The sequence below is a fragment of the Epargyreus clarus genome, unplaced genomic scaffold (assembly GCF_041222505.1).
Source record: "Epargyreus clarus isolate Ecla_fem2 unplaced genomic scaffold, WU_Ecla_fem_2.2 ptg000026l, whole genome shotgun sequence".
Taxonomy (NCBI): domain Eukaryota; kingdom Metazoa; phylum Arthropoda; class Insecta; order Lepidoptera; family Hesperiidae; genus Epargyreus; species Epargyreus clarus.
Window position 1 is genome coordinate 17645107 of NW_027332233.1, and position 26743 is coordinate 17671849.

General features: G+C 36.2%; 2 protein-coding genes across 2 annotated transcripts; one reads left to right on the forward strand and one right to left on the reverse strand.

Moving 5' to 3' along the window:
• Positions 1-292: 292 nt before the first annotated feature.
• On the reverse strand, positions 293-20928 carry UGT48C1 (UDP-glycosyltransferase UGT48C1). Its single transcript, XM_073087469.1, has 7 exons — positions 20750-20928; positions 18987-19187; positions 18405-18627; positions 17859-18078; positions 17059-17278; positions 16448-16655; positions 293-403 (listed from the first exon to the last, which is right to left on the reverse strand). Exons 1-7 carry the CDS (start codon positions 20926-20928, stop codon positions 293-295), a joined length of 1362 nt encoding a protein of 453 aa, XP_072943570.1.
• Positions 20929-24935: 4007 nt separating this feature from the next.
• On the forward strand, positions 24936-26274 carry LOC140753093 (uncharacterized). Its single transcript, XM_073087470.1, has 2 exons — positions 24936-26112; positions 26267-26274. Exons 1-2 carry the CDS (start codon positions 24936-24938, stop codon positions 26272-26274), a joined length of 1185 nt encoding a protein of 394 aa, XP_072943571.1.
• The last annotated feature ends 469 nt before the right edge of the window (positions 26275-26743 follow it).

Consider the following 26743-nt stretch of genomic DNA (forward strand, 5'->3'; position numbering starts at 1 on the left):
ATTTCATCATGTCATCATATCCTCATTCGTACAAGGATACTTACTTTTTATGAGTGTTTTAATTAAAATGTCACGTTTAATGTATCTGACGATTTGATATCCCATATTTACAGATATTCATCTAATCTTAAGATATATATAAATAGTAATATAGTTCGACATATTATAGATAAGAATAATTTTCTATTGAGCCGCGTCAGCTCCATAGCAAAACAAGTGTTTTGTTTCGAAGCATTGGTAGACTGTTGACGTTAATTGCCAAGATTGCTTCGACGAGACGGCCCAGCGCGGCCTAGCTCGTGCTGGGGGTATGCCCTGCGTGGAATGCGGAGCGCAGCGCGCTCTGCTCTGTATTGGGTTTCAACCTCTCGCCCAAGACCGTGGTTCGCACTATGATCCCGCCCTGAAAAAAAACCGCAGTTGATGTTCGAAAAGAGTTCAATAATAATCAATTTAGAATAAAATTTGAGTAATAATTCGACAGAAAACATGCAACAATGTATTCTTATTATCCTGTACGGTTGTTAGTATTAGATTTCCCTCGGGCGCGCTCTCCGCGCTAACATAATTAGTTAGCTCTGTTTCTAAGAAGCGCAGATAAATTGCTTGTTTATTTCCGACTAACTCTTTTTTATTGTAGGTAATGCCATGGAAACTGAACATTTTTATGGCGACATAAACATAAGTAGTCCTGTTTTATAGGACCCCATTTTGAAGAGTGCTCAATGCTCTAACTTACTGGATGAATAACAAGTATTTTTGTGGGTAACTTTCGTAGATAATTACTCCGGAGGTATCTACCACCGTGATACTGATTTCTACACAATAACCACTGTGTCCATCTACCGGTACCTCTATTACGCGACAGGGCAGATGTCTCTACACACAAGTTTATTCAACTTAGTTCTTAGGAGTAGTATCTATGGCCAACTTCAGGTAGGTTTCTGATCCTTTGAGAATGATAACAGACGGCCATGGGCATCAGTCGCCACTTACCATAAGTTGTATACTAGTTGCAACTTCTGCTCAACAAAAAAGATTAAACATACTCGTAAGATACATACACGAATTTATTTATTCTTTCAGCTCCATTCAAGTATTAAAGCTATATGATTTACATTAACTCATACTACTTCTGGCTTAAGCGATGGTTTTGAATAGAAACATTTCTCTTTCATGCGACCAAACGTGCCCAATTATGGGATAATAGTAGTTAAATCACCACGATGATAATTAACGTCATAGCTACATTAACCTTAGAGACGAATGATAAACAACATTTCGAGCTCATTACCCGCCCACTGCAACAACACATTTGCCTCAGAGCTGATTTACGGCACTCCCGCGCAGCCGTTACTGTCGATTTTATTGATGGAACTACTGCTCGTTGAAGTATTTTGTGGGGAAATGTTTGTGGAACGAAGATAAAATGCGAGTAATGAGGACTAGTAAGTCAGAGTTAAAAAAATATGCAATGCTGTGAGCATTCTACTCGTTATTAATAAGCGATCTATCCAATGTTTTGCAAAATTAGATGGATAGATTATTAATAACGGACACTAGGATTATTGCTCATCTTTTCCGCTATCGTCTATTATTATTAATAAATCAACCTACGCAACTTTTTTTTCTCTCACAGACTAATTTCATATTTTCTAGTAGGCACAGATTGTCACTGAGTATTAATAATATACATATTAATTACTAGCTGACCCAGCAAACGTTGTGTTGCCATGTAAATAAAAAAATGTTAAGGGTGAACAACCCTTACACTTAGGTATGAAAAGTAATAGTAGCCAATTCTCAGACCTACTGAATAGTCATATAAAATTTGGTGAAAATCGGCAAAACCGTTTCGGAGGAGTACGGTAACTAACATTGTGACACGAGAATTTTATATATAAGATGGTCTTTTTATATATAAATATCATTAATAACGTAACACAATAGTATAATTTAGTTGGTTCTCGCACCTTTTCTAGCTATATTCATGTTCTCGCTTAATTTGAAATTTATGATACAAAGAAAAACATTTATGAAATCCCACCTCCGATCCCTAGGGATTCGTAAAGTGGATTACAAATCTCGTGATTTCTTTATTTTTATTTGAAATAATTCTGCCAAAGTTCACCAAAATAGAACTTTATGTAGAGTTTAATAGGTACTTCTATGCTTGCCCCTGTAGTTCCGGGACTAGAATAGGGCTACGGTATCTCCTGCCTGTCGTAGGAGGCTACTAAAAGGGGGCTTCCGGGGTTGCGGGCGGCAAGAGTGGGAGCTCGAACCGCCCAGCAAGCGACCCCGGGAAGGACGGCGGTATGTGTGGTCGCATACCGTCGTAAACACTACGTGGTGTGGGAGGAGCGAAAGCTGCTCCCGGGTAGAGCCCGTTGGGCATCGCGCTTGGAGGGCTCCGGTTGTGTTCCGTTGGAGATCCCGGAGTTCTCCAACAAGTGTTGAGGACGGCCACTGTGGGGGTTTTAGTGCGGTAAAAGTCCCACATAACCCAGCGTCGCTCCCACGTCGTCGGGTACCTTTTAAAGGTTTCCCCCTCGAGAAGAAAAAAAAAAGAAAAAAAGGTACTTCTATGCTTTACCTAGACCATGTTACCTAAAAATTAATATCGGGGTACCACTACACTTATATTGTTAATGTTTTTATTACTCGTATTGCTTTGCGTGGCTGTGCATCCCACTTAAAATATGTCGCTTCATTATAATTCACCTATCAAGTCTTGTATTACTGCTCTCCTATTAACTTCGCGACTCTCCTTTCTAATGTGACCAAGTGGTCATCCTCCATAGTACTGGAGCACTCAGTAAATAGGTACATAGATATAGTAAACTTTAACTATCTTTAACTTTAACTTTAACTATCTAGTTAATGTAAGTATAAACCACAAGTTAACAATATGCATTACATAAAGCATTTGAGTACTGCCATCAATACTAAAAATATACATGTTTGCATAAAATACACGACAACATTATTAGCGACGTAAGCGTGCATATAGCGACATTAAAGGGCTCACACAACTTCCAGACTCAGAATAAAGAAATTCCTTCATTTACCCAGTATGGTAGTCGGTCGTTAAGGAGGTGTTGTAAAGATGGTTACAAAACAAGTATTCACTCTCGTCTCTGACAAGTGCGTTAATGGTACGAGTTTTGTTTCGTATAAACTCTGTGAAAACTTTCCAGCGAGGGCCATAAATATCGGCGTGTAATCTATGCCTCTTTCGGGATTGAATCCGCCTAAATACCAGTATTCCTTATTAATACTAATAAGAGTCTCATAATTTTATGCTTATAAATAGTATTGAAAAGCGTGAATAATAAGCTTTCTTTTCTTTTATTTTCTTTTCATTTCTTTTATTTATTTATTTATTTATTTATTAGTTGCACCAGCAAAGTGTACACCATCTCCTCTAACACACATGCTTGACTTACGCTTTCTACACTCACAGCCCCACACTAGGATCCTCTGTATCGTGGGTGCAACAGAAACCTAAATTCATCATTTAGAAAACTGTCTGGCCGGGGATCGAACCTGGGACCCTCTGCGCGTCAGACAGGCATGTTGACTGCTCCGTCACGTCATTTCATTTCGTTTCGTTTCGTTTCGTTTCGTTTCGTTTCGTTTCGTTTCGTTTCGTTTCGTTTCGTTTCGTTTCGTTTCGTTTCGTTTCGTTTCGTTTCGTTTCGTTTCGTTTCGTTTCGTTTCGTTTCGTTTCGTTTCGTTTCGTTTCGTTTCGTTTCGTTTCGTTTCGTTTCGTTTCGTTTCGTTTCGTTTCGTTTCGTTTCGTTTCGTTTCGTTTCGTTTCGTTTCGTTTCGTTTCGTTTCGTTTCGTTTCGTTTCGTTTCGTTTCGTTTCGTTTCGTTTCGTTTCGTTTCGTTTCGTTTCGTTTCGTTTCGTTTCGTTTCGTTTCGTTTCGTTTCGTTTCGTTTCGTTTCGTTTCGTTTCGTTTCGTTTCGTTTCGTTTCGTTTCGTTTCGTTTCGTTTCGTTTCGTTTCGTTTCGTTTCGTTTCGTTTCGTTTCGTTTCGTTTCGTTTCGTTTCGTTTCGTTTCGTTTCGTTTCGTTTCGTTTCGTTTCGTTTCGTTTCGTTTCGTTTCGTTTCGTTTCGTTTCGTTTCGTTTCGTTTCGTTTCGTTTCGTTTCGTTTCGTTTCGTTTCGTTTCGTTTCGTTTCGTTTCGTTTCGTTTCGTTTCGTTTCGTTTCGTTTCGTTTCGTTTCGTTTCGTTTCGTTTCGTTTCGTTTCGTTTCGTTTCGTTTCGTTTCGTTTCGTTTCGTTTCGTTTCGTTTCGTTTCGTTTCGTTTCGTTTCGTTTCGTTTCGTTTCGTTTCGTTTCGTTTCGTTTCGTTTCGTTTCGTTTCGTTTCGTTTCGTTTCGTTTCGTTTCGTTTCGTTTCGTTTCGTTTCGTTTCGTTTCGTTTCGTTTCGTTTCGTTTCGTTTCGTTTCGTTTCGTTTCGTTTCGTTTCATTTCATTTCAGTGCGCTGACCGAGTACATATTGGTGGACTTCACTTTCGAGAATTTTATCTTTTAAGATATCATCATGGTTTCCTCGCCATGTTTTCTTTCACTGTTATAACATGTGATATTTACTTTCTAATACGCACACAACTTTGAAAAGTCAGAGGTGCCTCGACCCTTCTAATTTTGAGTTCGAGGTTAACCACAAGGCTATCACTGAATATAAAATAAAATAAGCTTCATCGAATATAATTTGTTTGCGCTGTTTCTTTTCCATGAACGTAACAACTTGTGAAGCTGCAGTAGTTTCTTGACACTTAAAAATAACTCTCTGAGTAATTCTTATTTAGAATTTCATAGTCATTTTTATTCAGCGGCTATTTGTGTATTTAAAATCTGTTGTTTTAACTGTTGATACGAAATCTGGAGAGCTATTACTACCAAATAATAACACACCTATTTCTGCCTTTTGCTTTGAAGGAAGGGTTTGGTAACGGCGAGACACTAGGACGCGGCGTTATATGTGGCTGATCGTAATTCAGACCCTATTCCTCTCTGGGGTTATCTATATGTATCCTTGAGCGACACTAGCTATTCACCCGGTGGACTTTAAGGTAATTTAATATTTCTATAATATAAAAATCTTGTTCAATGTAAATTAGTAAAATTGCGGAATAAAACCACATGTGGTAGACCAAAATTAGCTTATAGTACACAATTTCTAAATTGGTACCGTGCAACCTTCCGCTGAAACAAGTGATAGACATTTCGACACATTTACACGTAATTGAACATTTTACAACAGTAATCGCTGCTCGAATTCCGCAGATGTTTATTTTTGTAAAAATAGAGGAAAGATAACCATGGATCAATGTGGCGTGAAGGACGCACCATTCATAATTGAATGAATGAAATTCATGTTGTAAAGTCTATTCGTAATTTATAACTCATTTGTAAAATCGTGTGAAGCTGAGATCGAAGTTTTTATAATTTGAAGGTGGTAGAATTCACTGTGGTTTGATTTCGGCGGCTTCACCGCACCTATTTCTGCCTAATAACGGTAGTGTTAAACGCAGCTGCTGCTGCTAATACTTATTTGAGGCATTCCAGCTTAGTACTCAGGGGTAGCGGCGCATTTGTGGGCGACCTCAGGTAGGCATCTAACCATATCTGAGGTTGATTTCAGATGTTCATGGGCGGCACTAGTCACCACCAGATGGACTGCTACTCGTCTGCTACTCTTATATTATAAAAAAAAACTTATTATCGTCTTCGAGAAACTAATGCTCTCCCCATACTGGGCATTTTTGGGTCATATGGGGGTTTGGGAAGTTACCGTTTAAATTTGAACGTCTTCAATTTCCAATTCGTTCGCCATGACGATTAACAAGTCACAAGGCCAACCCTTGAATGCTTGCGGCTTAAATCTAGAAAATCCATGGTTTTCGCATGTTTCTTACGTGACATGTTCACGGGTTGGAAAACCGTCTGCATTATTTGTAATCAATTGACATATTGTAACAAAAAACAGCTCGATTCAACCCTGCACCATTATTAGTCGAATGTCCCGCTTCACGGGTCTGTCAATTGTTTTGCCTTCACGGCACCCCTCCATTAACAATTAAACTTTATGGTATGGTATTAAAGTTCAAATTAACTTTTAAGTATTATTACGAATCTTTTGTATGGGAATATAGAAAAAGTGTTGTTTTTAGACTTTCTCAGGCATTTTTTTATTTGTTTCTCTCTGTAAGAACCATCCTAAGAATTTGCGAAATCGGTTCAGCTGTTCTCGAGATTTGCTCTTAGCAACAGATTTAGCGATTAATTTTTATATTATAGTGAATAATCGTTATTTTTGTTTTATTACTATAACACTGAGCAAAGCTCGGTCACCCTGGTACTATAGATATTACTTATGTTTGTAGTGATACATTTAGCAACGGTATTGCATCGTTGATCGGAGAGCGATGGGCCGTGAAGGACAGTTCATTCACAATCAGCTGAATGTAGTTCACGAGGCTATCAATAGGGCGGAAGTAAAAGTGACAGTTGTTCATTCGCTAACTAGCACGACACTACTCTCCTATGACCTAGTTTAGTCCTAGATCGAAGTCCTCTTAACAGTGATTGATTAAGCATAATAGTTTTAATTTGTGACAATTTACCTATAAACGAAATAAATAAGGATTTGAAGGTGGTAGAACCCTTTGTGGTTCGACTCCGGCACCACCATCGCCACACCTATTTCTAACTAATAACAGCAGTGTTCGGCGCTGCTGTGTTCCGGTTTGAAGGGCGTGGTAAGGGAGACAGACTTTTCCGAGGCGTTCCAGCATAGTCCTCAGGGGTAGCAGCGCATCTGTTGGCCGACCTCAGGTAGGAATATCTAATCCTATCTAGGGTGTATTACAGATATCCATGGGCGGCAGTAGCCACTTACCATCAGGTGGACTACATGCTCGTTTGCTACTCCTATATTATAAAAGAATTAAAATAATATTATATTTATTTATTGGACCGCTATATAAATAACTATTGTTTTTGAGTTTTAAGTGGAATAAACTCTATCCTAAATAAGCAATAATAGTATTTAGTAAATTTAATAGCTATTAAATTACTGGAATAAGGGCTTTTAAAGGAGTAACTATATTTGTATTGTTTTAAACAGTTTAACAAAGTCTGAATAAATAAATAACCCAAAGTAAATTGTAATATAATATTTTATTAGAAATACTAAAATTCTCCTAATTGTCTTTTACATTGTTATGTTTGTTTATGTAAAACATCACTTATAAAAATGTAATGGTAGGTAGCGACCTGGTAGCGAGAAGCTATATACTCCGTATTTATATCCTGAGTTACTAATAAGCCTAATTAGTACTATTTATTAACCCTGTGTAGTTTATAACGATGTAAGACATAAAACATAAACATGATTTTAATTTTAAAAATCTGTATTACTGTTTCGTTATATTTTCTTAAGCTTGTCCGATGTCAGCGGGACATACTAGTATAAGCTGAGTTACTAAATAAATAATACGAAAGAGTTGTTAATTTGCCAAGAATTTCTTCGAAGACATATAGATTTGATCTCTGGATACAATCACCGTGTTGTTTAGAACGCACGGTTCGTGTGGTTGGTATAGATCGTTTATTTTCTTGCGATCATTACCTAAATACTTACTCGTAAATACTGCGAAGTGTTATTGCCGCTTTTCCACTGCAATTGCTCGTGACTAATAGTCAATAGTTTTAGTAAGTAGAATTTTGGGAATTATTAGTCATTGCGTCTTATTTTTAATCCGGTACGGTAATATGACGTGGAATACTTATTAAGTAAATATATTTTAAGAAACTTTATTCAGTAGATATACTTTAGGTTTGTTTGCGTTCTATGGATGAAGTATGGACATTATTTTACGCATAACATAATACGTTAAAGATAACATTCGGAAACATATAAATGAAATAATAATACTAGTCACTTGTTTGTATTTTTGAATGCGCTAATCTCTGGAAATAAGTAGGTACATGTCAGATTAAAAAATCAATTAAGTTTGCTTTTGTTGGCTGAGTTCAGCAGAAGTATCAGCAGATAGTTATCTGCTGATACTTCTGCTGAACTTTCTGCTGATAGTTATGTAATACAGGTAAAATTGTGGGCCACAAGTACCATTATGATAACAGATTAATAGATATGGTTAGGGTACCTAACGTAACCTATTTTGAACATATTCTTATTTATTTCACAGAATCTTGCAAAGCATAAAATCTGTGACGTAATATCTCGATTTGATAATATTTTCCTTTCAATTACGTTCCTAGTATTTCAACTAAACAAACAGCTAATTTAGGTATTCGAGGAATCGTTTTGACGCAAACGCAAAGCTTTTATCAATGATGAATTACCACGTAGTCACCAAAGACGTTTGATTGAGACGAGCATGATCGCCTCAATACGGATTCAATCAGATTGCCAAATAGAATTATGTAAAGACGTTCACAGAACTGTGTTAGAGCCAAATCCACCATACCTTCATCATCTCTTGTATTATACAATGGAAATACATAAGAACATTCCATTATTCCAGAATCCTCAAAGTCGATTAAATTAGATTCTTTACGAGGCTGGCGTATGTTTATTTGGACTAAAATATGAAGTAATGGTGTTTATATTACGAAACGTGGTTTTAACCTGTTATGAAATAAAAAGTAAAACATTATAATGAATTATTATACCAGTATTACGTTTTTTATACTTTTGAAGTAGTCACTCACCTTATGGTGAGTGGCTACTGCCGTCCAAGGATATCTGTAATCAATCCCACATACGACTAGATTCCCACCTGAAGTTGGCCACAGATGCCTAGCTACCCCTGAGGACTAAGTTGGATCGCCGAGCATAATTACGTCTCCCTTACCACACCCTTTCCCTTCACAGCGGAACGTAGCAGCGCTTAACACTTTTTTTTATCAGGTCAATATATGTAAGTGTGGAGGCAGCACCTTCGGAGACAAAGCACAGAGGATTCTACTACCTAGTTTCATATAATTCAGATATTATTACCAGTAAGTTACTGGTTCAGATATTATTAACAGTAGTATGAGGTATTACGTATTTAGAAAAAAGACTGTTTTGCACGACTCATGATGCGAAGCATCAGAGAGTGCTTTACGATCGAAAAATTTTTTTCGCTTCATTTTGGCGGCTATTTTTATTATTATAGCCTTGATAGTTCACGGAATCAAGATATTTTGCATACTATTGTCGAGATAATTTAATGAAGATTAATTCCATACTTTTTTAAAATTGATTTACTGCAATAGAATTGGAAAAAAAACACCAAAATAGGTCAAAAAATTTTCCTGTCCGTCATGTGTGAAACCTGAAAACACTGTAACTTGTGAAAAAATCCATCATTTGAGTTAATTTTTTTTTTTTAAATTCTAATCGACGATTGTAGGTCACTGAATGCGAATGATTAATTAATTCAGTGTCGTTTAATTGCAATTAATAAAAAACGAAAACTACAAGACTGTATATCTATAGATATTATGTACATTTATTCCACCAGGGGCGCTTGTGCAGTACCTTTTTCCTACTACAGCTGTTTTTTCGGCAATTAATTTTGAACGACTTGAGTTTTTTTTTTTTTTTTTATTTCATAATTAAATGAGCATTATGAGTCGTGCACTTTTGGATTTTCCAAACTTTTTGTATTTGTTTACATATTTGCCCATACATTTCCAATCAGCACCCCTAGCGGACTGTAACTGATTGGAAATATATGGGAAACACGTAAACAAATACCACAACAGTCGTTTTTGTAAAAACGTAAAAACTCATATTAAGGAGGTCCTCATACTAAGGACTAAATTGGAACGCCTTGAATAAGTACGTCTCCCTTCAAAGCGAAACATACCAGCGCTCAACACTGTTGTAATTAAATCAAAATATGTGTGGCGGTGGCGCCTCCGGAATCAAAGCGCAGGCGGTTCAGCGACCTATGTACATATACCTTAGATAGTATTACCAGAAGTAGATGTAACTGTACCTATATAATTTGTCCGCTTGCAGCTCAAGCCTTGCTCCAGGCGCTGAATACCTACGACTGCTCCGTTGTGGGAATCTCTTCCTCTCCGATTGGTCGGTAAGTGCTCTACACTTAACTAACATTCGTAACACTATATTGGAAATTATTTAACGCTATTTTCGGAAAGTATTTGTTGTAGAAAAAAGAACATGTGGATTAACGACTTTGAGATTTATTTCTATATCATATCAAAAATGTAGAACATTTTAGTTTGTTTTGTTGTTGGTTGAACGAGGAAAAATACTTTTCTTTAATTTCTTTTAATTAAATAACAATCAACCTTACACACTGGGATTATTACGAATGATTGGAGATATTTTAACTGAAGTATGTATGTATCATCATACTTGAAATTGCTACATTGTTAGCGAAGCAAAGTCTTATTAAGAAAAAATATTTAACAGACTTATTTATTAAAAAAGGTCTCAAATAAAACATAAAACACGCGTAAACTCTACGTAGAGTACTTTATGAAACTTGTACCTTATACAAACATATTGCTTAACAGAACCTGCATTTTTTTGTACTTTCATTATAATTATTCAACGTGTTAAAATTTTGATGACACTGAACACTACAAGAAATAGGACCTTGGAAAAATATTTCCACGACCCTTATTAAAATTGTAGTTCACCCCGGTTCAATTTCCGGTGACACGTGTATTCTGAAATAGACAGGATTGCATAATTCGCTGCGAGCAAAAGTATAACTCGTTTTGAATTGACTCGCCTTGATCGAGGCGCGTTGGGATTGACTTCGGTTATTCACTTTTTGCACTAGTTTCCGTATTTACTGGATTCCACCGGTATTATCCGGACTCTTTATTATTGTATACATTAGATAAAGTCACGTTCAATAAGTTTGGAATACAATAATAGTATTCCTGCTATAGTTCGTACGATAACAGATTCACAATATACAAGAGCGTGCGGGCGATGGATGGGTGACCGCTAGAGGCTAAATTTTAATTAAATTTTCATTCTTTGAAGCAAACAGTAAGCGACCTATTAAACTTATTATCATTGGTAAATTGTCGGTAAAGTTTATTGAAAATCTTATAACTGATAAAAAAACATCCAGTAGTGGTTGGTAAGGAACCCATCAACCACTTTGTATCGAAATAGGATGAAGTTGCTTCAAGTCTACCCAATACTTAAGAGATATCCATGAAGTAGCACATAAAAGATCTACGAAAAGTAAACTTATGTTTTAGTGAGTTGCAAGTATTAATGGCCTGTATATCCCGCTAACTAAAACCGAAATGAGTAAGGAATCTTTCTTACATTTTTCAAATTATTTAGAGTAAGATTATTACAAGTATAATGTTATGTTCATGAACTAATTCCCAATATAAATTGCAATAAATATTTACTTTTCTTTGAACAAAACTAAATCATTCTCCGCTGTCCGCTTGAGAAAAGTAATGACCACAGTGTAGTTCATAATTAGTGACCTTGAGACATTGGCAAGGCTAAGGGTAAAGGGTCTCTTTTAAGCCATACAGTCCTCTAACAAAGTTTAAACTTATCCGTGTTAAGGGTCTTTATTCGTGCCCTTGTCAAAACCATCCTATCTTTGGTGGGACGCTATCATCTATATATTTTAAATTTACATTACATTATTCATAAAAAAATATTATTGATAATACATAATATATAATATGATAAGGTTGTATATTGTCCTCAATAATAATTCGTATGGAGTTTAAGTATAGAGTCCTCTCCATACTTATCTTTATGTGAAATAATCTAAATCATTCCTCAGGGATACAGAGAAATATTGTTTTTAAGAAACAATTAATTATACTTTGCTATGAGACAATTTAATTATGTATGTATTATGTATATATGTTATATACATAATGGGAGCTGAGCCATTTATGCTATTATGTCAAAATCAATTTAGACTCAAAATTGTGGTAGTGACATACTCCGTTACTTTGCTTTTTAGTCAATTATTTTTAAGCAGTCAGGTTATATGCTAATAATTAGTAGTTTGTAATCTGTTTTACTAACAATAGATAAATCTTTTAAGACGGTCTTAATCTTTACTTTTATAAGACTCCAAGATCACTTCAATATTGGCTTGTTTATTGCAATCTATCGGCAAACAGCTATCGTTCAACATTGTTCCATATTGCTTTATGGGAGTTTCGATATTAAAAGTTTCTTGTTTGTTTTCATCTCGAGATAATCCACGAGTTTTTAAATTATTCGCGTTATTGTACACATTTCTACTTAAATTAAAAAATAATGGTCTGAACATTTTTATAAGAAAAGTTATTGGTTGATGATTTCGTTAATAACTTTGTTTTGTTATGAATACTCAATGTATCTCAATACGAATTAAATTTTTATAATACTTATGATGCTTGCGATTGTCGATCTCAGGTAAGTAACACAATGAATGGATTAATTATTAACTCAATCCTTATCAATCCAGACTACTCCCGAATGTGTGAAGAAATCCGTACCCAATACGCCGTTTTTCGATACTTTATTTATTTTGGATATTCATAAATTGAAATAATTGTAAATTTTCAAGTATAACATGTCTAACAGTAAAATTTTAAATGCAGCGTTGTAATGACATTGAATATCTTTTAATTACCCATTGTATCTATCACCGAGCCTAGTTTATTTATGTCGTATGGCCTAGCGCCGGGCTTCCGAGTACAGCTGATAGCCGCAACCAATAATTACGAGATGAAGGTTAAACGCATCTCGCGTGGGCAGCATCCGTTACAAATATAATTATCGACTTTAAAAATAAACGAGCTGGAATTGTGTAAAACAACCTCACTCGTCTGGTACCACATGTTTTCGTTTTTGGTTTTATCATTACTTACCTTATTTGGTTTATTAACTATTACCATACCTTACTTGGTTACCTTATTTGGTTTGGCTTGGCATCATGACAAAAAATCGTAAATAACACTATGTTGAGATGAGTGAAAATACCACTATATTTTTTACCTAGACTTGATTTAGGACTTCTGCTACGCAGAACTCTTTGGTTTGTATCTTTTCGTGATACGGCTCAAAATATTGGTTTCTAAGCATATAAGTATAGATATCTCACCGCTTTGAAATTGAAGAAAGCGATAAAATGGCTTAAACGGCTGACAAGCTGGTGCAAAAACACGAAATTGAAGAAAAAGTACGGAGAAATATCATTTCATTCGTAAATGCTCTAATAACTACATTTTTTAATTTATTTTCCAACACGAAAATACATGACCGTGACAATTTCAATTGTCAAAACTGAAATTGTCACTGTCACTTACCTTTTCTTGTAAGGAGTCTCTTTACTAGAGTCAAACTTTACTAATCTATGTTTCTGTGATATCGAATATTCTCGAACTCAGTATCGAGTATTAATGTTGGATTTGATCTATCCGATATTGTAAATACTCACGACAATATTGGTACGACAGTAGGTACCTATATAACTGGTGCTTTAAATCTGAATACCGCATATTAGGTATCGAGAAGGCATCGACTTCTAACAATCTTCGTATCGACATTTTACAATCTTAGTCACGAAAAAGAACATTAAAACCAGTTAGAAATGTTCCACACAATCACGACCTCATGTAACGCATGTACTTCATTCCATCAATACAATTAACGTTTTATATAGATAGTTGTGGCTGTGGTTGCGGTTTCCTCATTGTCCATAAGAATATAAATTTCACAGGTATCGGCGTTTTTTATCTGATGGTATCTTATGGCGCCCATGGACATCTGTAATCAACTCCAGATAAGACTAGGTCCTACCTGAATTTGGTCACAGATACGGTACTAACCCTGAGAAGAAGAGGACTAAGCTATATATATATAATATTTTAACAGAATCATTATTTTCACTAATGATAAATAGTAGTTTATATGTTAGAGTATTTTATATGTATAACTTGATAAACAAATATTTTGAAATCTTAATAATATTCAGAATACATAATATAACCGCCAGCAGAAACTCAAAACGAATGTCTATTTCTTGTCTGTTGAAATAATTATGAATGCCAGATCGAGAATGGGTGATCTATCTCCGTTACTGATGACAGTTACGAGTCCGCGAGACGGCCTTGCGTTAGGTTCAAGTTTGTGTTGGCTGGGACTCGTTTATTGGGAAGCGATCTCAAATAGAATCAAAATACTAACATAAATCAACTGGTGATCTTTATCTTAGTCTACTTAATATCTTGTGACGATATAATTTTTGTTTTAGACTCCTGTTCATTTATAGTTTGAGTTTCTCAGATTGCAAATGTAATCCATAGATATATAACTGATTTCATATGAAACAGAGGTTCCATCTGAAGTTAATCACAGATGTGTTATCTCTGCTGAAGACTATGATTATCACGTCAAAAGTAATTCAGCCGACACACACTTCGAAACGCAAAAACTGCTTCATACTAGAAATAGGTGGTGGAACCTCTTTCGTTAAACTATATTGGTTCTATCACTTTTCTGGTCATTATATAATGACGCTTTCCGACGTAGTTCTCAGAAAACTTATGTTAAAGGCTGTAAGTAGCATTTATGTTCTAGATATAGACAATTAAATGTGTCTATGGGTAACCGTAAACACTAAAACTTACTTTAAAACCTTCTAAAATGTTCGCTAAGACTCACAAGCACAGATCTATATATAAAACAGGTCTGTGCTCACAAGTTTTCAAGTAATAAAAGTCAAAATGAAAAGCAGTATGACTGTTATTGGCATAGTTTTCAAACTTCCTAGTCCATTACTCCGAAAGCCAAGTCATTTAATATATTACAAACTTTGCTTATATTCTCCACACTCTTCAAATATAATGAACCTTTCCAGTTCTTAGTACATTTTGAGAAACTTAAGTACATTCCACGGTACAAATGAAAATTTACGTCTACCTTGAAATTGGGTTACACATGTTTTAAATACTCTTTAAAATTGTTAATTAAGCAATTTCACCAGCTTTATTCTGATTCTGATTATATTTATGCTTAGTCATTTTAGAAGTCTAAGGTGACTTCCCTAATATATAAGTAATTCATGCGATTTATTTCATTAATTCTATAAAAGAATTCCTGTATTGTTGTTGAAGCTTCGGTTTTCAAATATTCTGAACAATTTCTTGCCTTAAGTTTGTTAGTAGAATGAGTCTCTGGCCAGCGTCGCCGCGGATTAATTTAGATTGGAATCCGATTGGGAAGCAATGAGTCCAGTTAATGATGGTTCCTATCGATTGGACCTTGGGCTGCCGGAATTCATCTTCGCTCGTGGTAGTGAAACTTCACATGACACACAAAATAAATATAGAAACCCTGTAACGACATTCAATAACGAAGGGCCATATCAAGACAGACAAACACCCAGGTCCTGTACAAGATATCTAAATTCATTATTTAGATATTTGTCTGTCCGGGGATCAATCCGGGACGGGGTTACACTGGTCGTCATAGAACATGAATTATGGTAAATCACGGAATGAAAGAAGTAATTGTGATGTAGCGTCTAAGGACCTTCTAGAAGTATATGTATTTAAAAGATGTATTACTGCATTAATTTCGCTTAACACCCACAATACGTACACGTTACACAGCATCAATGTTACACAGCAAAAAAAGTTGTAAATAGGCAAATGATAGCAGCTGCGTCTCAAAATTTTTATAGTTGCTACTCAATTTACACTTACGCCACAATGTCAATAAATCTTATAAAATCGTGTAAATCCGAACATAAATCCTTATTAATAACTTCATGTACTCAGTTCTTGAGCAGATTGCAGGTTCGTGATACTGTTACCCGTAATTGAATAACGGGCAAAATAATTATAAGTTTGCCGAAAAGTAACGGAAATCTTGACCCCATTTTATGTATGTCAAGTTTTTGCACGAATAACTGTTGCTATTTCATACCTCAACGCTTTTGTCATTTGTCAACTTGTAGTGCAAATTTATTTCCTTGGAGATCTTCATTTAATATTAAACTTTTGTAAAAAAAATATCATAGTGTAGGTATAGGCGCCAGTTTAATTTGGTTCTAAGGAATATTCTTATACTAACGTAGTAATATATTAGTTCTAGTTTCGTCAATGGTTTGTTAGTAAGTTAATAGATGGATGTTAAGTTTGCAGCTAAAACATTATTTCTTTTTTATATAAAACATTTTGTCATTAACGGTTCGAGGTCACACTTCGTAGACAAGTGTTTTCGTAATTAAAAATACTCATACAGTTAAATAGGGCTTCGAAAAAATATAAAGAATTAAGGAAATTGATTTATTATATCGCTTTTATAAATAAACAATAAGTTATTATTCTTATCAAGCATTCTTCTTCTCCAAATCATCACCTGAGCTAAGATGGATCTTTACAAGCTTTACTACCTTCGTGAGGAACCACAGCATAAGAATAAAAAGAAAGGCTGCATCCAAGTATAACCGATCAAGAGTGGAGATCTGCAGCGCTGGAGACCGGAGGTGGACAGCTCCCTTCGTCTGTATGACCAACTGGATCCAATGATTTAACTCCGTCTGGGGCGAAGCGAGTCTATGACGGAATATAAATGAATTGGCTTTCGCGTTTTTGAGATAGCTGAAAAAAATATTTTTTACGATATTACAAATTTAGTCACATTTTTAAGGTGTCTAAATGTCGGTACCGCCACTGGCATATTACGTTAAATATTAGTTGGATATATAATATGGCAGTAATAATAATTATTAGATTATGATTTTATTATTTGGACTGTTACATAAACTTTTTAGCTTTTACGGGGTTCGCTCGCAATCAAAGGTTTTCGATGACTCTAAAATAAATGTCATGTTAAGGTGTGACAGTAGAGCAAAAAAAAACAAATTTACATACGGTTTTATAATATAATGTAGGTTCGGCTAATATCCGAATTTTTAAAATATTAAAAAAAACGTCATCTATAATAGAGGTACATGCCTTATTCGACGTAAAATATTACGAGGATTATGTATTACTAATTCACCTGTCACTCTCCAAAACATTATCAATCGCATCTTTAAGTTTCCGTGGAAATTCTTCTGAGAAGTCTACCCTTATGGCGTTTCCCCTGGCTACAGCGAAGTCTACGTTACTGAACTGGTCCGCGAAGATTGGTATTCCGATGAGAGGAACCCCGAAGTGCGTGGCCTCCAAGATAGAGAGCATCCCACCGTGAGTGATGAAAAGAATGGTATTTGGATGATCTGAGAAACAAAAATGTGTGATCCATAATATATATCGACGACGAGTTGGCAATAACTCGTATCTCAATAATTTACGAACGTATGCAAAATGACGTATCACAGGTCGTCCTTAAGACACTGGTGTTCAATTTTGAACCTAAGGACCTGGGTCCTTAGGTTCATAATTGAGTAAAATATTAAAGTGTGGCCAATACGTTCTATGTCTTTTTAAAGTAGCGTTTCTTCTTATGTAAAGTAGCGTTTTTGAGTTAGGAGTTATTGCACATTCGTCGTGGATATTTAGAACCTTAAATATTCACGATTATTACATTTTTTTAAATAATCGTTTTTGCAATTAACTAAGCCAAAAAGTAACGTATTTATTTAAATTAGGCATTCGTCCTTCCTTAGTAGTGACTCTGACTTACTTCAGGAAACCTTAAAAAGTATGATGAATATTATACTATCCAACTATGCAACCAGGACTAAGACTTATTGTTGTTATAACGGACTTTTTGTATTTTATGGAAAACAATAGAAAAATGTTTCAAATAAGCACCATGCAACAAAAAAAAGCTTCATGAATAATCAAATATCTTACTCAAAATACTCTGCTGGGGCGCCCACTCTACAACATGGACATTTTTGGGTAAATTATCAATTTGACTCTCAAATTTCCATATGATCGTCTGTTTGAGCTGTGCAAAATATTGAATGAGGGACCTTCGCATGTGGTCCGGCAGGTCCTCGCCTTTCAACACTGATCCCATGCTGAAGAAGATCACGCCATTCTTAGAAACGTCCATGATTTTCTTCAAGTCCTTTAAAAAATAAAATAGTAGATCGAAAGATATTTTGTAATTTTATGTATTTTAAGTAACCGTGCTACATTGCTTTGTACCGTGCTACTATACTATTGTAAAAAATCTTCACATACTCGTATGTACATTTTGATCTGAGTACAAAACTAACAAGAAATAAAAAAAATCACAAAATTGTTTTTGCTTACGCTGAATTTCCAAAACCACTTTTAGTACTCGATCAAAAATGTATAAAACAATTACAAAGTAAAATTTACAGTCAAGGCATTGGATACCTACCTTTACCTATCTACTCGTTATTTTTATATCTAGTGCAAAAATCTTACTTGAGGAAGTGGCGGCGTTGTTGGTTCCAAGTGGTGACCACCAACATATTTCACATTTAATGGTAACGGGAGTTTTTGACTGAGCAGTGGGTGGGAATTGGAAAACATCAACGAAGCATTGTAAACAAGATAATCAAAATCCGCCAAAAATTTTCCTCTTATCCTCATTGGTTCTCGGTACAACGCCTCATATGCTGGTATTTCCACCCTGTTTCTTATTAAACTAGAAATAAAATGTACACAAATTAGACATGCAAATATTAAACCACATTAAACAAAAGATTCGTATTTAGATTATCAGTAAAGCAATTCGTTCACGAGAAATCGGAAATCAAATAAAATTGCGTGTTTAGGCGGTCAATAATGCTTTAATTCAAGCGAAAGTGGAACATAAATATGAAAGAGAATAAAAGTTCATTCATTCTTTTAACATTTGAATGGGTAATTTCAGTGACTTATTAAGACCGATCGGTCGAATAAATTGAAAAATTATTTCTTACCAATATTGCTTATTTCCACTATTTTCGTATTAATTCTAGTCCCCAAACAACAATTGGGAGGTAAAGTAAATTGTATACCCACTACATATAGCTAGTCATGTAGAGCTGCAACCAGCTCTGGTAGAGCCGGTCTTTTGCCGAGAAGGGTGGTGTCGGAGTTTCCGTGACGTGCAGGTCTGTGCTGTAAGTAGGACTGCTAGCCTCGTGCATCATTCGCAGTGACTGCCAGCACATTTCGCCTGACCGGTACCAGATCAGTGGGCAGTTGTAGACTTCAGCCAACCTGAATTTGTTATGTTAATCTTATCATATTATGTATTATCATTAGTTCATTATCATTCAGTAGTCTAATCTAGGGTTTACTGCAGATGTCCATGGAAGTCTGCAAGCTCGTTTGCTATGTCTGTGTTAAAGTGACGTAATGACGTAAGTGGATTTGTCCAGACTTTCAGAAAAACCCGTTGGAGAAAAACGAATTTCGTTTTCCGCAAACAGCTGATTGGACAAGTTTATTAGAAAAGATAGATAAAACGATCTAAATTGAGCATTCAGCGTAATTCAGATGATTCATGACGGGGAAATGTCTGCAAGCCCGAACAGACAGGTCTCGCCGACGCACGTGGGCGGCCGTCCGTCCGCGAAACGTATACGGGCGTTTGTCCACCTCCGCCGTCACCGGACTGTCACCGAGAACGAGATTATTTCGGACCGACTTTAATATGACATGACTGACGTGCGGTGGACACGGGGCTATAGTAACGTATATATAGTCCGCGCCAAACTGCTAGTCCACTCCGAATATCAAATTGCAGATATTAGCGGGACGAAGACAGTGCGGCGCCCGGCACCCGCCCACTACCTGCTCTCGTCCACGGTTACATAGCTGCGTTAGTGTGCCCTTACGTTAGGGAGCAAATGAGCAAACCTGCGCGCAACAACTTCAGAGCGGACTAGAGGTTTGGCGCGGACTATACCGCTACTTTGGCGCCGTCATCTCGTTCTTAGTGATGGTCCGGTGACGGCGGCGGTGGACAAACGCTCTTAGATGGAAACGATGACGGACAAGAATTCCAGCCGTTTCGTAATAATGGAGGAAATTTTAAATCATTACATTCAAAAAAAATTCAGATTGGAATTTTATGCAGAAACATCTGTCGACAGGAGAAATGTTTGCACATGAGAATTTGGGTAGCAGTGATGATGTAAGAACTTTTTGCCGGATTCGTTTTTGATGTGTTCAACAGATCGGGCGCTGAAATGTATTACGCCAATCATTGTTTTACATCTTAACTTTTTTATTTTATTGATTGTAGTCATAATGTATCTAACAATAGTATGTTTATAGATATTGACAAATATTTGTATCGGTCATAATCACCTTCACCCCTTTTAGAACTATGCTTGCAAATCCATCCAAGAACCAGGTGTCCTGATTGATTGCTATTTGTCATACTAGAAATTAAATTTCTACACATTCTATACCCATTCCCAATTTTCCGATTTTTTTATACCGGTACTTAATGATATAACAAGTATTTAGACTTTTCTATATTGTGCTTTTTCCGTGATTTTGTTAAGTTTCTTATTTAGCAAAGGAAGATCCCCCTCCGGGCTAGGTGATCATACCCGGGGAGCGGCCGTGTTCCAATAGTCTCCGTTCGGAGCTTGTATATATTATTATGTTAGATGTTTAGAAAACTTCAATAGCGTGATTCAGACGAATAGTGGGAAGTCGCCACATTTACTTAATTTAAATTAAGTAAATGTGGCGACATTTACTTAATAAATTTACTTTTTTTACATAATATTTTGCGAAATTACGACTTATACGAGCAACATACTCACGGTGCAAGCAACCCAGAGAAGAACCACTCGACCAGTACAAGGTCGAAGGTCACCTCGGAGTCGTGGAGCAACTCCTGCATCTCTGGATGTTCTAACGTCTTCTGCGCAAACATCGGACCCATGTGCAGCATGTGATGCATCGGGTACGGATTTCGGGAAAGCTCCGCGATATTTGGCATTTTTCGACCTGAATAGAAAAGGTCAATTGAGATATTGTCGTCGTCAATCCATTACTATCCCACTGCTGGGTTGTTTTTCTACGAGAGGGATTTAAGCCACAGTCTACCGCACTGACCAAGTGCGAATTGGTAGGTTTCACATACATTTTAAGATCTTTATTATTAAAAAACTCTCAGGTCTCCATATATTCACAATATTTACTTTACGCAAATTAATTTCAAAAAATCAGAAGATGGAGTTTGAATCTCAGATTCCCGATTGAGAGGTTAAGATTTATCCACTATTCTTTCACTGCTAAGTGATTACAACAGTACCTGACAGCACAGCGACCACGGAGCTGATGTTCACGTACTTCAATCTTGGTGCACCTGCCTCCGGTGGAAACGGTGATACGTACGTTACCTGGAGATGTTAACGTTAAATTAATATATCGACATTTATGTGATTTCGTTTAAAACACGTACGAATGGAGACAATAACGTATCTGTGGACGACTTCAGAACAATACTTCTACTTGGCAGTTTTTACAAAAAAATTAGGAGATGCTTGTGATAATTTTGATTCCGGTGACACTACCGTCATAGATTATTCTGCTTTGTAATAAGAGTGTTAAGTATCTACTAATGTGGTTTGCAGGTTATGGTAATGGAGACATGCTTCTTAAGGCATTTCACTTAGAGGTAGCCATATGTGGCCCAACTCTAAACTTATCTGGGGTCGATTACTGATTTCCATGGACGGCAGTCGCCATTTACCATCAAGTGATTTGTATCCTCGTTACGACTTCTATATTATCAAATATATAAAAACAGATGGATTCCTCATCTTTAATTTCTGTAACTTATGAAAATGCCTAAGAAAATACTTAATTGTTACCTCATGACCAGCGTCCAAGAGTATCTTTGCCACCGATTCCCCCAAAATGCCATGACTCTTGCCAGGAATGGGGAACACTAACAACACCTTGCCACCTGCACACACCCCTAACCAGCATACCAACAGTAAATATAAATTCTTCATATTTTAACCAACGATTTACACAGATTCACATGTTCTCGAGATAAACATAAACCTCGTCTGAACATCAAAACTCTCGTGTTATCAGATATATCGATCATGTGTCTCTCTTATCATACAACATTGTCACTACAATGTTGTACCTATGTCTTAACACATTGAACGCAGGCAGACATATTAAAAGTAATAATAATGAAAATATAGCAACTAATATACTCTACGGTTTTATTACCTAAACCTAGCGATAGCAGAGTGATAACTGAATGGAAAGTAGTAATTGTTGACTACATATTAACATAGTTTAAGAAACCTTAATGTTCGTTTAGAGATAAGGTACTACAACGAAATAGAAACATTGTTACTAATTACCAAATTACCAAGACCAAATTTAAAACAATAGGATCGAATTATGTTTATTCTGATTTCAATGTTAATCAAACAATTACTATTTATTATTAGACCAGAAGAACACATTTCTTATTTTTTTATAGAATCGTTACTATAGTTGTTTTTTATGTAGGAGTAGTAGACGAGTTTGCAATCCACCTGATTGTAAGTGCCTATTGCCGCCAATGGACATCTGTAATCTAAAGATAGGATTAGATATTCCTACTTGAGGTCGTCCACAGATGCGCCGCTACCCCTGAGGACTGGTTAGTAGTAGTAGTAGTTTCCAGCTTTGGAAAGCGTCGGAAAAGTATGTCTCCCTTACCACACCCTTCAAACCAGAACACAGCAGCGCTTACACTGCTGTTATGAAGCAGAAATAGATGTGGATGTGGTGCCCCCAGAGTCGAACCACAAAGGGTTCTACTACCTGCGGAACAGTGACAGTAGGTACGTAACATCTCTAGTAAATTTTAGATTACAATATTTAATTATTGTATACGAGTATCACATTTCCTTGTAATGTCGTAGATATTGAGATATTGCCAGTTGGAGATAGATGACATGTAATAAGGCTGTGACATCTGTACTGAAATTTACACAAAGCCTTAGATTGACATGTCGGAAATCACCTAATTCTCGTAATTAATTCCAACTGATCATAAATCACCTGGTGACCCGGTAAATTGATTTTAATTACGACGATTCTAGACATTCTCCTTGGGATTCATCAATTAAACGCTTTCTACACTCACAGTTAATGTAAATTCATGTAAATTCCTGCTTGAATGGGACAATATAGGTATAAGTAATGCTTAACTCGATCGATGAAATGATTAAATTGTTCGTTTTTGAACTCTACTTTAAGAATTGACATCAGAGACACCAACGCTATAGTGTTGATGGATTTTTTTCTTTACATGTCTGAAGTACTAACATAGCATGGAGTTCACCTGATAGTAAAAGGGTCTTTACGGACAAGACATATTTTGGGACATTATTTTGGATCAATCTATAGACATCTGTAATTAACTTCTTATGTTTAACAAAATGTTTGTATGCAATAACCAATATGGGTACATAAACACATTTAAATTTAAATATAAATTGACGTCCAACATTTTATATGATCGAAAAATAAATATTAATTAAATTCAAATTTATAATGAAACCGAACAACAGAAAATAAAGAAATGGATCAAAGGGATCTGAATATATTTGAATTTTAGCAAATTGGTTTTTTTCTCATTTAAAACGTAGAGTGCTGAAAGTTTTAAGCTTGTTAAAGCTATTAAAATGTGATTTTAAATAAATTTAATCTTAGGTTCGAATCTGTGTTTGTGCACTAATCCAGGGTCATGTTGTAATCATGTTTAGATTATAATTCTGCTTGCTAAGTAAAAATAATTTGTACTATATTTGTTTCACGTAATCCAAATTTCAGTCACGAAATATTCGAGATTATGCTGTAAAGGCCAACATCACCCGGAGGCCAAGGCCGGCGTATCGTACAAAGTGTATCATGAAACTATACATTAATTTTTCATATTTCTCGTCGTTCGCTGAGAAACTGAAATACAGACGCGTTGTAGCTAAGCACATAATTATGAATTATCTAATTATATATATATATATATATAAAATTGCGCATCTGTATGTCCTTTATTGAATCGTGAACTTTGCATTTGATCGTGTGATGATCTTTAGCAAAGTTGTTGTGCAATCGAATCCAATGACGGTACAAATTTTCCGTTATATGTATGTCATGTTATTTTCTAAAACGCAGTTGAAGCCGCATGCACTACAAGTTTATCTTATAAAATGTAATGTTAATTTTTACTGTAATTTTTTAATGGTAACACGCCCACGACATCTGTAAAATTTAGTAGAGCACCATAAAAACTAATCCTCCTCGAAATTCTTTAAACTAATTACTATTTAACTGTTTCTAGAGTAGTCTGAGAAGACTGATAGGAACAAATTTAAGTTACGTTTGGACATCTAAAGATGAAATCAGTACATATATAACGAACTTATTTTGAAATTATGGACATCTTATATTTGTATGAAATGATTACATAGTTATTGCTACAGCAATTCGTAGAAGGTAAGTAATTATACAAGAGTTACAAAACAAAACAACAGAGCCTCTACTGCTTCTGATGTCCATGGCAGTAATTAAACCGTTATAAAGGAACAAACGTGAATTAGCCTATCTCCGCGCGCCATATTGTTTGAACAAACATTTTGTTTACTAAATATGGGTTGCGTACAAACAAAGCGATTACAATTATTAATGTTTGTCTCAAATTGTTTTTATAGCTTACTCAACACGGACTTTATTGTATTAAATGTGTGTAAAACGATTATTGAGGACGCCATTTTGTCGATTATCGACTGCTTTGCCGACGGGGTAAATTGGTTATCGAATTTGAACCTAATATTTTATTTTAGAGTCAAACGAAAAATGTAACAGTAGGCGAAAATTTTACAGACTTTTTTTAAAGTGCTCATAGGGATAAATCTAAAGGGTTTCTTATTTAAGATATGCATTGATCTTATCACATACCATTATTTCATTTTCATACTAATAAGACCGCATATGCCATGTCGCATGAACCTAATAGTAGTATATGCACCAACAGCCGCATCGACAGAAAATGAAATTGACGTGTTCTACCAAAACCTCGAAGATACACTTAAAAGCTTTCCTAAGAGAGAAATAACGGTGCTGATGGGTGACTTAAATGCTAAGGTTGGGTCTACAAGTTTCGATGACCACTTAAGAGATGTAGTGGGAAAATTTGGTTTAGGAGAGAGAAATGACAGAGGTGAGATGTGGCTTCAATTCTGCACTGAGAACTCCCTCACGATCATGAATACATGCTTCGAAAACCACCCAAGGAGGCTATATACTTGGATAATGCCCGGTGACCGATGTAGAAACCAAATCGACTACATTGCAATTGATAAGCGATGGAGATCCTGTATTCGCAACACCAAAACATACCCGGGAGCTGATTGCGGAAGTGACCACAAACTCTTGATGGCAGAAATGATTGTAAAACTGAAACGGTGTCACAGAACAATTATAAGGCCTCAGAGAAGGCCGAACCCAAGAGACCTGCCTAGTTTTAGAGAGTGCTTTGAGAGAAAGATAGCTGAGATTTCTCTGAATCTTAACGATAACATAGACACGAACTGGACAGCAGTCAAAGACCTAATTCTCTCAGCACGAAACGAAATACGGACTGTAAACTCGGACACACCGAGGAATGCATGGATCACAGAAGAAACATGGAAGGCCATAAAAGAAAGAAAGGCACTACTTGCAGGCAACACTGACGCCGTACACGAAGATTACAAACTGCTTTCAGCTCGAATACAACGCTTGTGTCGAAGAGACTATAATCAATACCTGAACTCCATCTGTCAGGATATTGAGAATCACGCACAACACCTGCACACAAGGGACTTGTTTTTAAAAGTGAAAAATATCATCCGGGACGTAAGGCCAAAAACCTGGACCATTGATGACGCAGATGGGAACCTTATATCGGAGATAGATCTGGTTACTGAGAGGTGGAGATCTTACTGCGAAGGTTTATACGCTGACAACAGGAGCTGGGAACGCGCAAATATATTGATCGAGCAGAACCACTTGGAACCTGATATATTGAAATCCGAGGTACAAAATGCTTTAAGGAAACTTAGGAACAACAAATCAGCCGGCGTCGACACAATATTCGCTGAAGAGCTAAAATGCCTCGGTGATATAGGTGAGAAACTTCTGGTAGATTTGTGTAACCAAGTGTGGCGTACAGGCAAATGGCCAACGGATTGGAAACAGTCCGTATTAGTTCCGATACATAAGAAGGGATCTACAAAATCGTGTGCAAATTACCGAACAGTGGCTCTCATATCTCACGCCAGCAAGGTAATGCTTCATGTAATCAATGGGCGACTGCAATCTTATCTGCAATGGCAAATACCATGTGAACAAGCTGGCTTTGTCAAAGGTCGCGGCACAAGAGAGCAAATAGTGAATGTGCGACAGATGATAGAGAAGAGTCGAGAGTTCAACGTGCCGATGCTTATCTGTTTCATTGATTACACAAAGGCTTTTGATTGTGTACGATGGGACTGCCTATGGCGCATCCTGCAGGAAATGGGAGTTCCCACACATCTGACAGCATTGATCGCAAGCCTGTACGAAGATGGTGAATCGATGATCAGGATTAATGATGTGATCTCGGGACCCCTGAAACCAGAAAAAGGAGTGCGCCAGGGATGTATTCTATCTCCTCTCCTTTTTAACATCTACGGAGAGTACATCATGAGAAGAGCATTGGATGGCTGGGATGGAGGCATCACAATTGGTGGCAAAAAGATCAGCAACCTGAGATATGC

Coding starts and splice junctions, on each gene's coding strand:
- UGT48C1 (XM_073087469.1), bottom strand. CDS start 20,928: ATGCCAAATATCGCGGAGCTTTCCCGAAATCCGTACCCGATGCATCAC. Junction 19,188..20,749: donor TTCTCTGGGTTGCTTGCACC/GTGAGTATGTTG, acceptor TAACAAATTCAG/GTTGGCTGAAGTCTACAACT. Junction 18,079..18,404: donor CAACGCCGCCACTTCCTCAA/GTAAGATTTTTG, acceptor TATTTTTTAAAG/GACTTGAAGAAAATCATGGA.
- LOC140753093 (XM_073087470.1), top strand. CDS start 24,936: ATGCCATGTCGCATGAACCTAATAGTAGTATATGCACCAACAGCCGCA.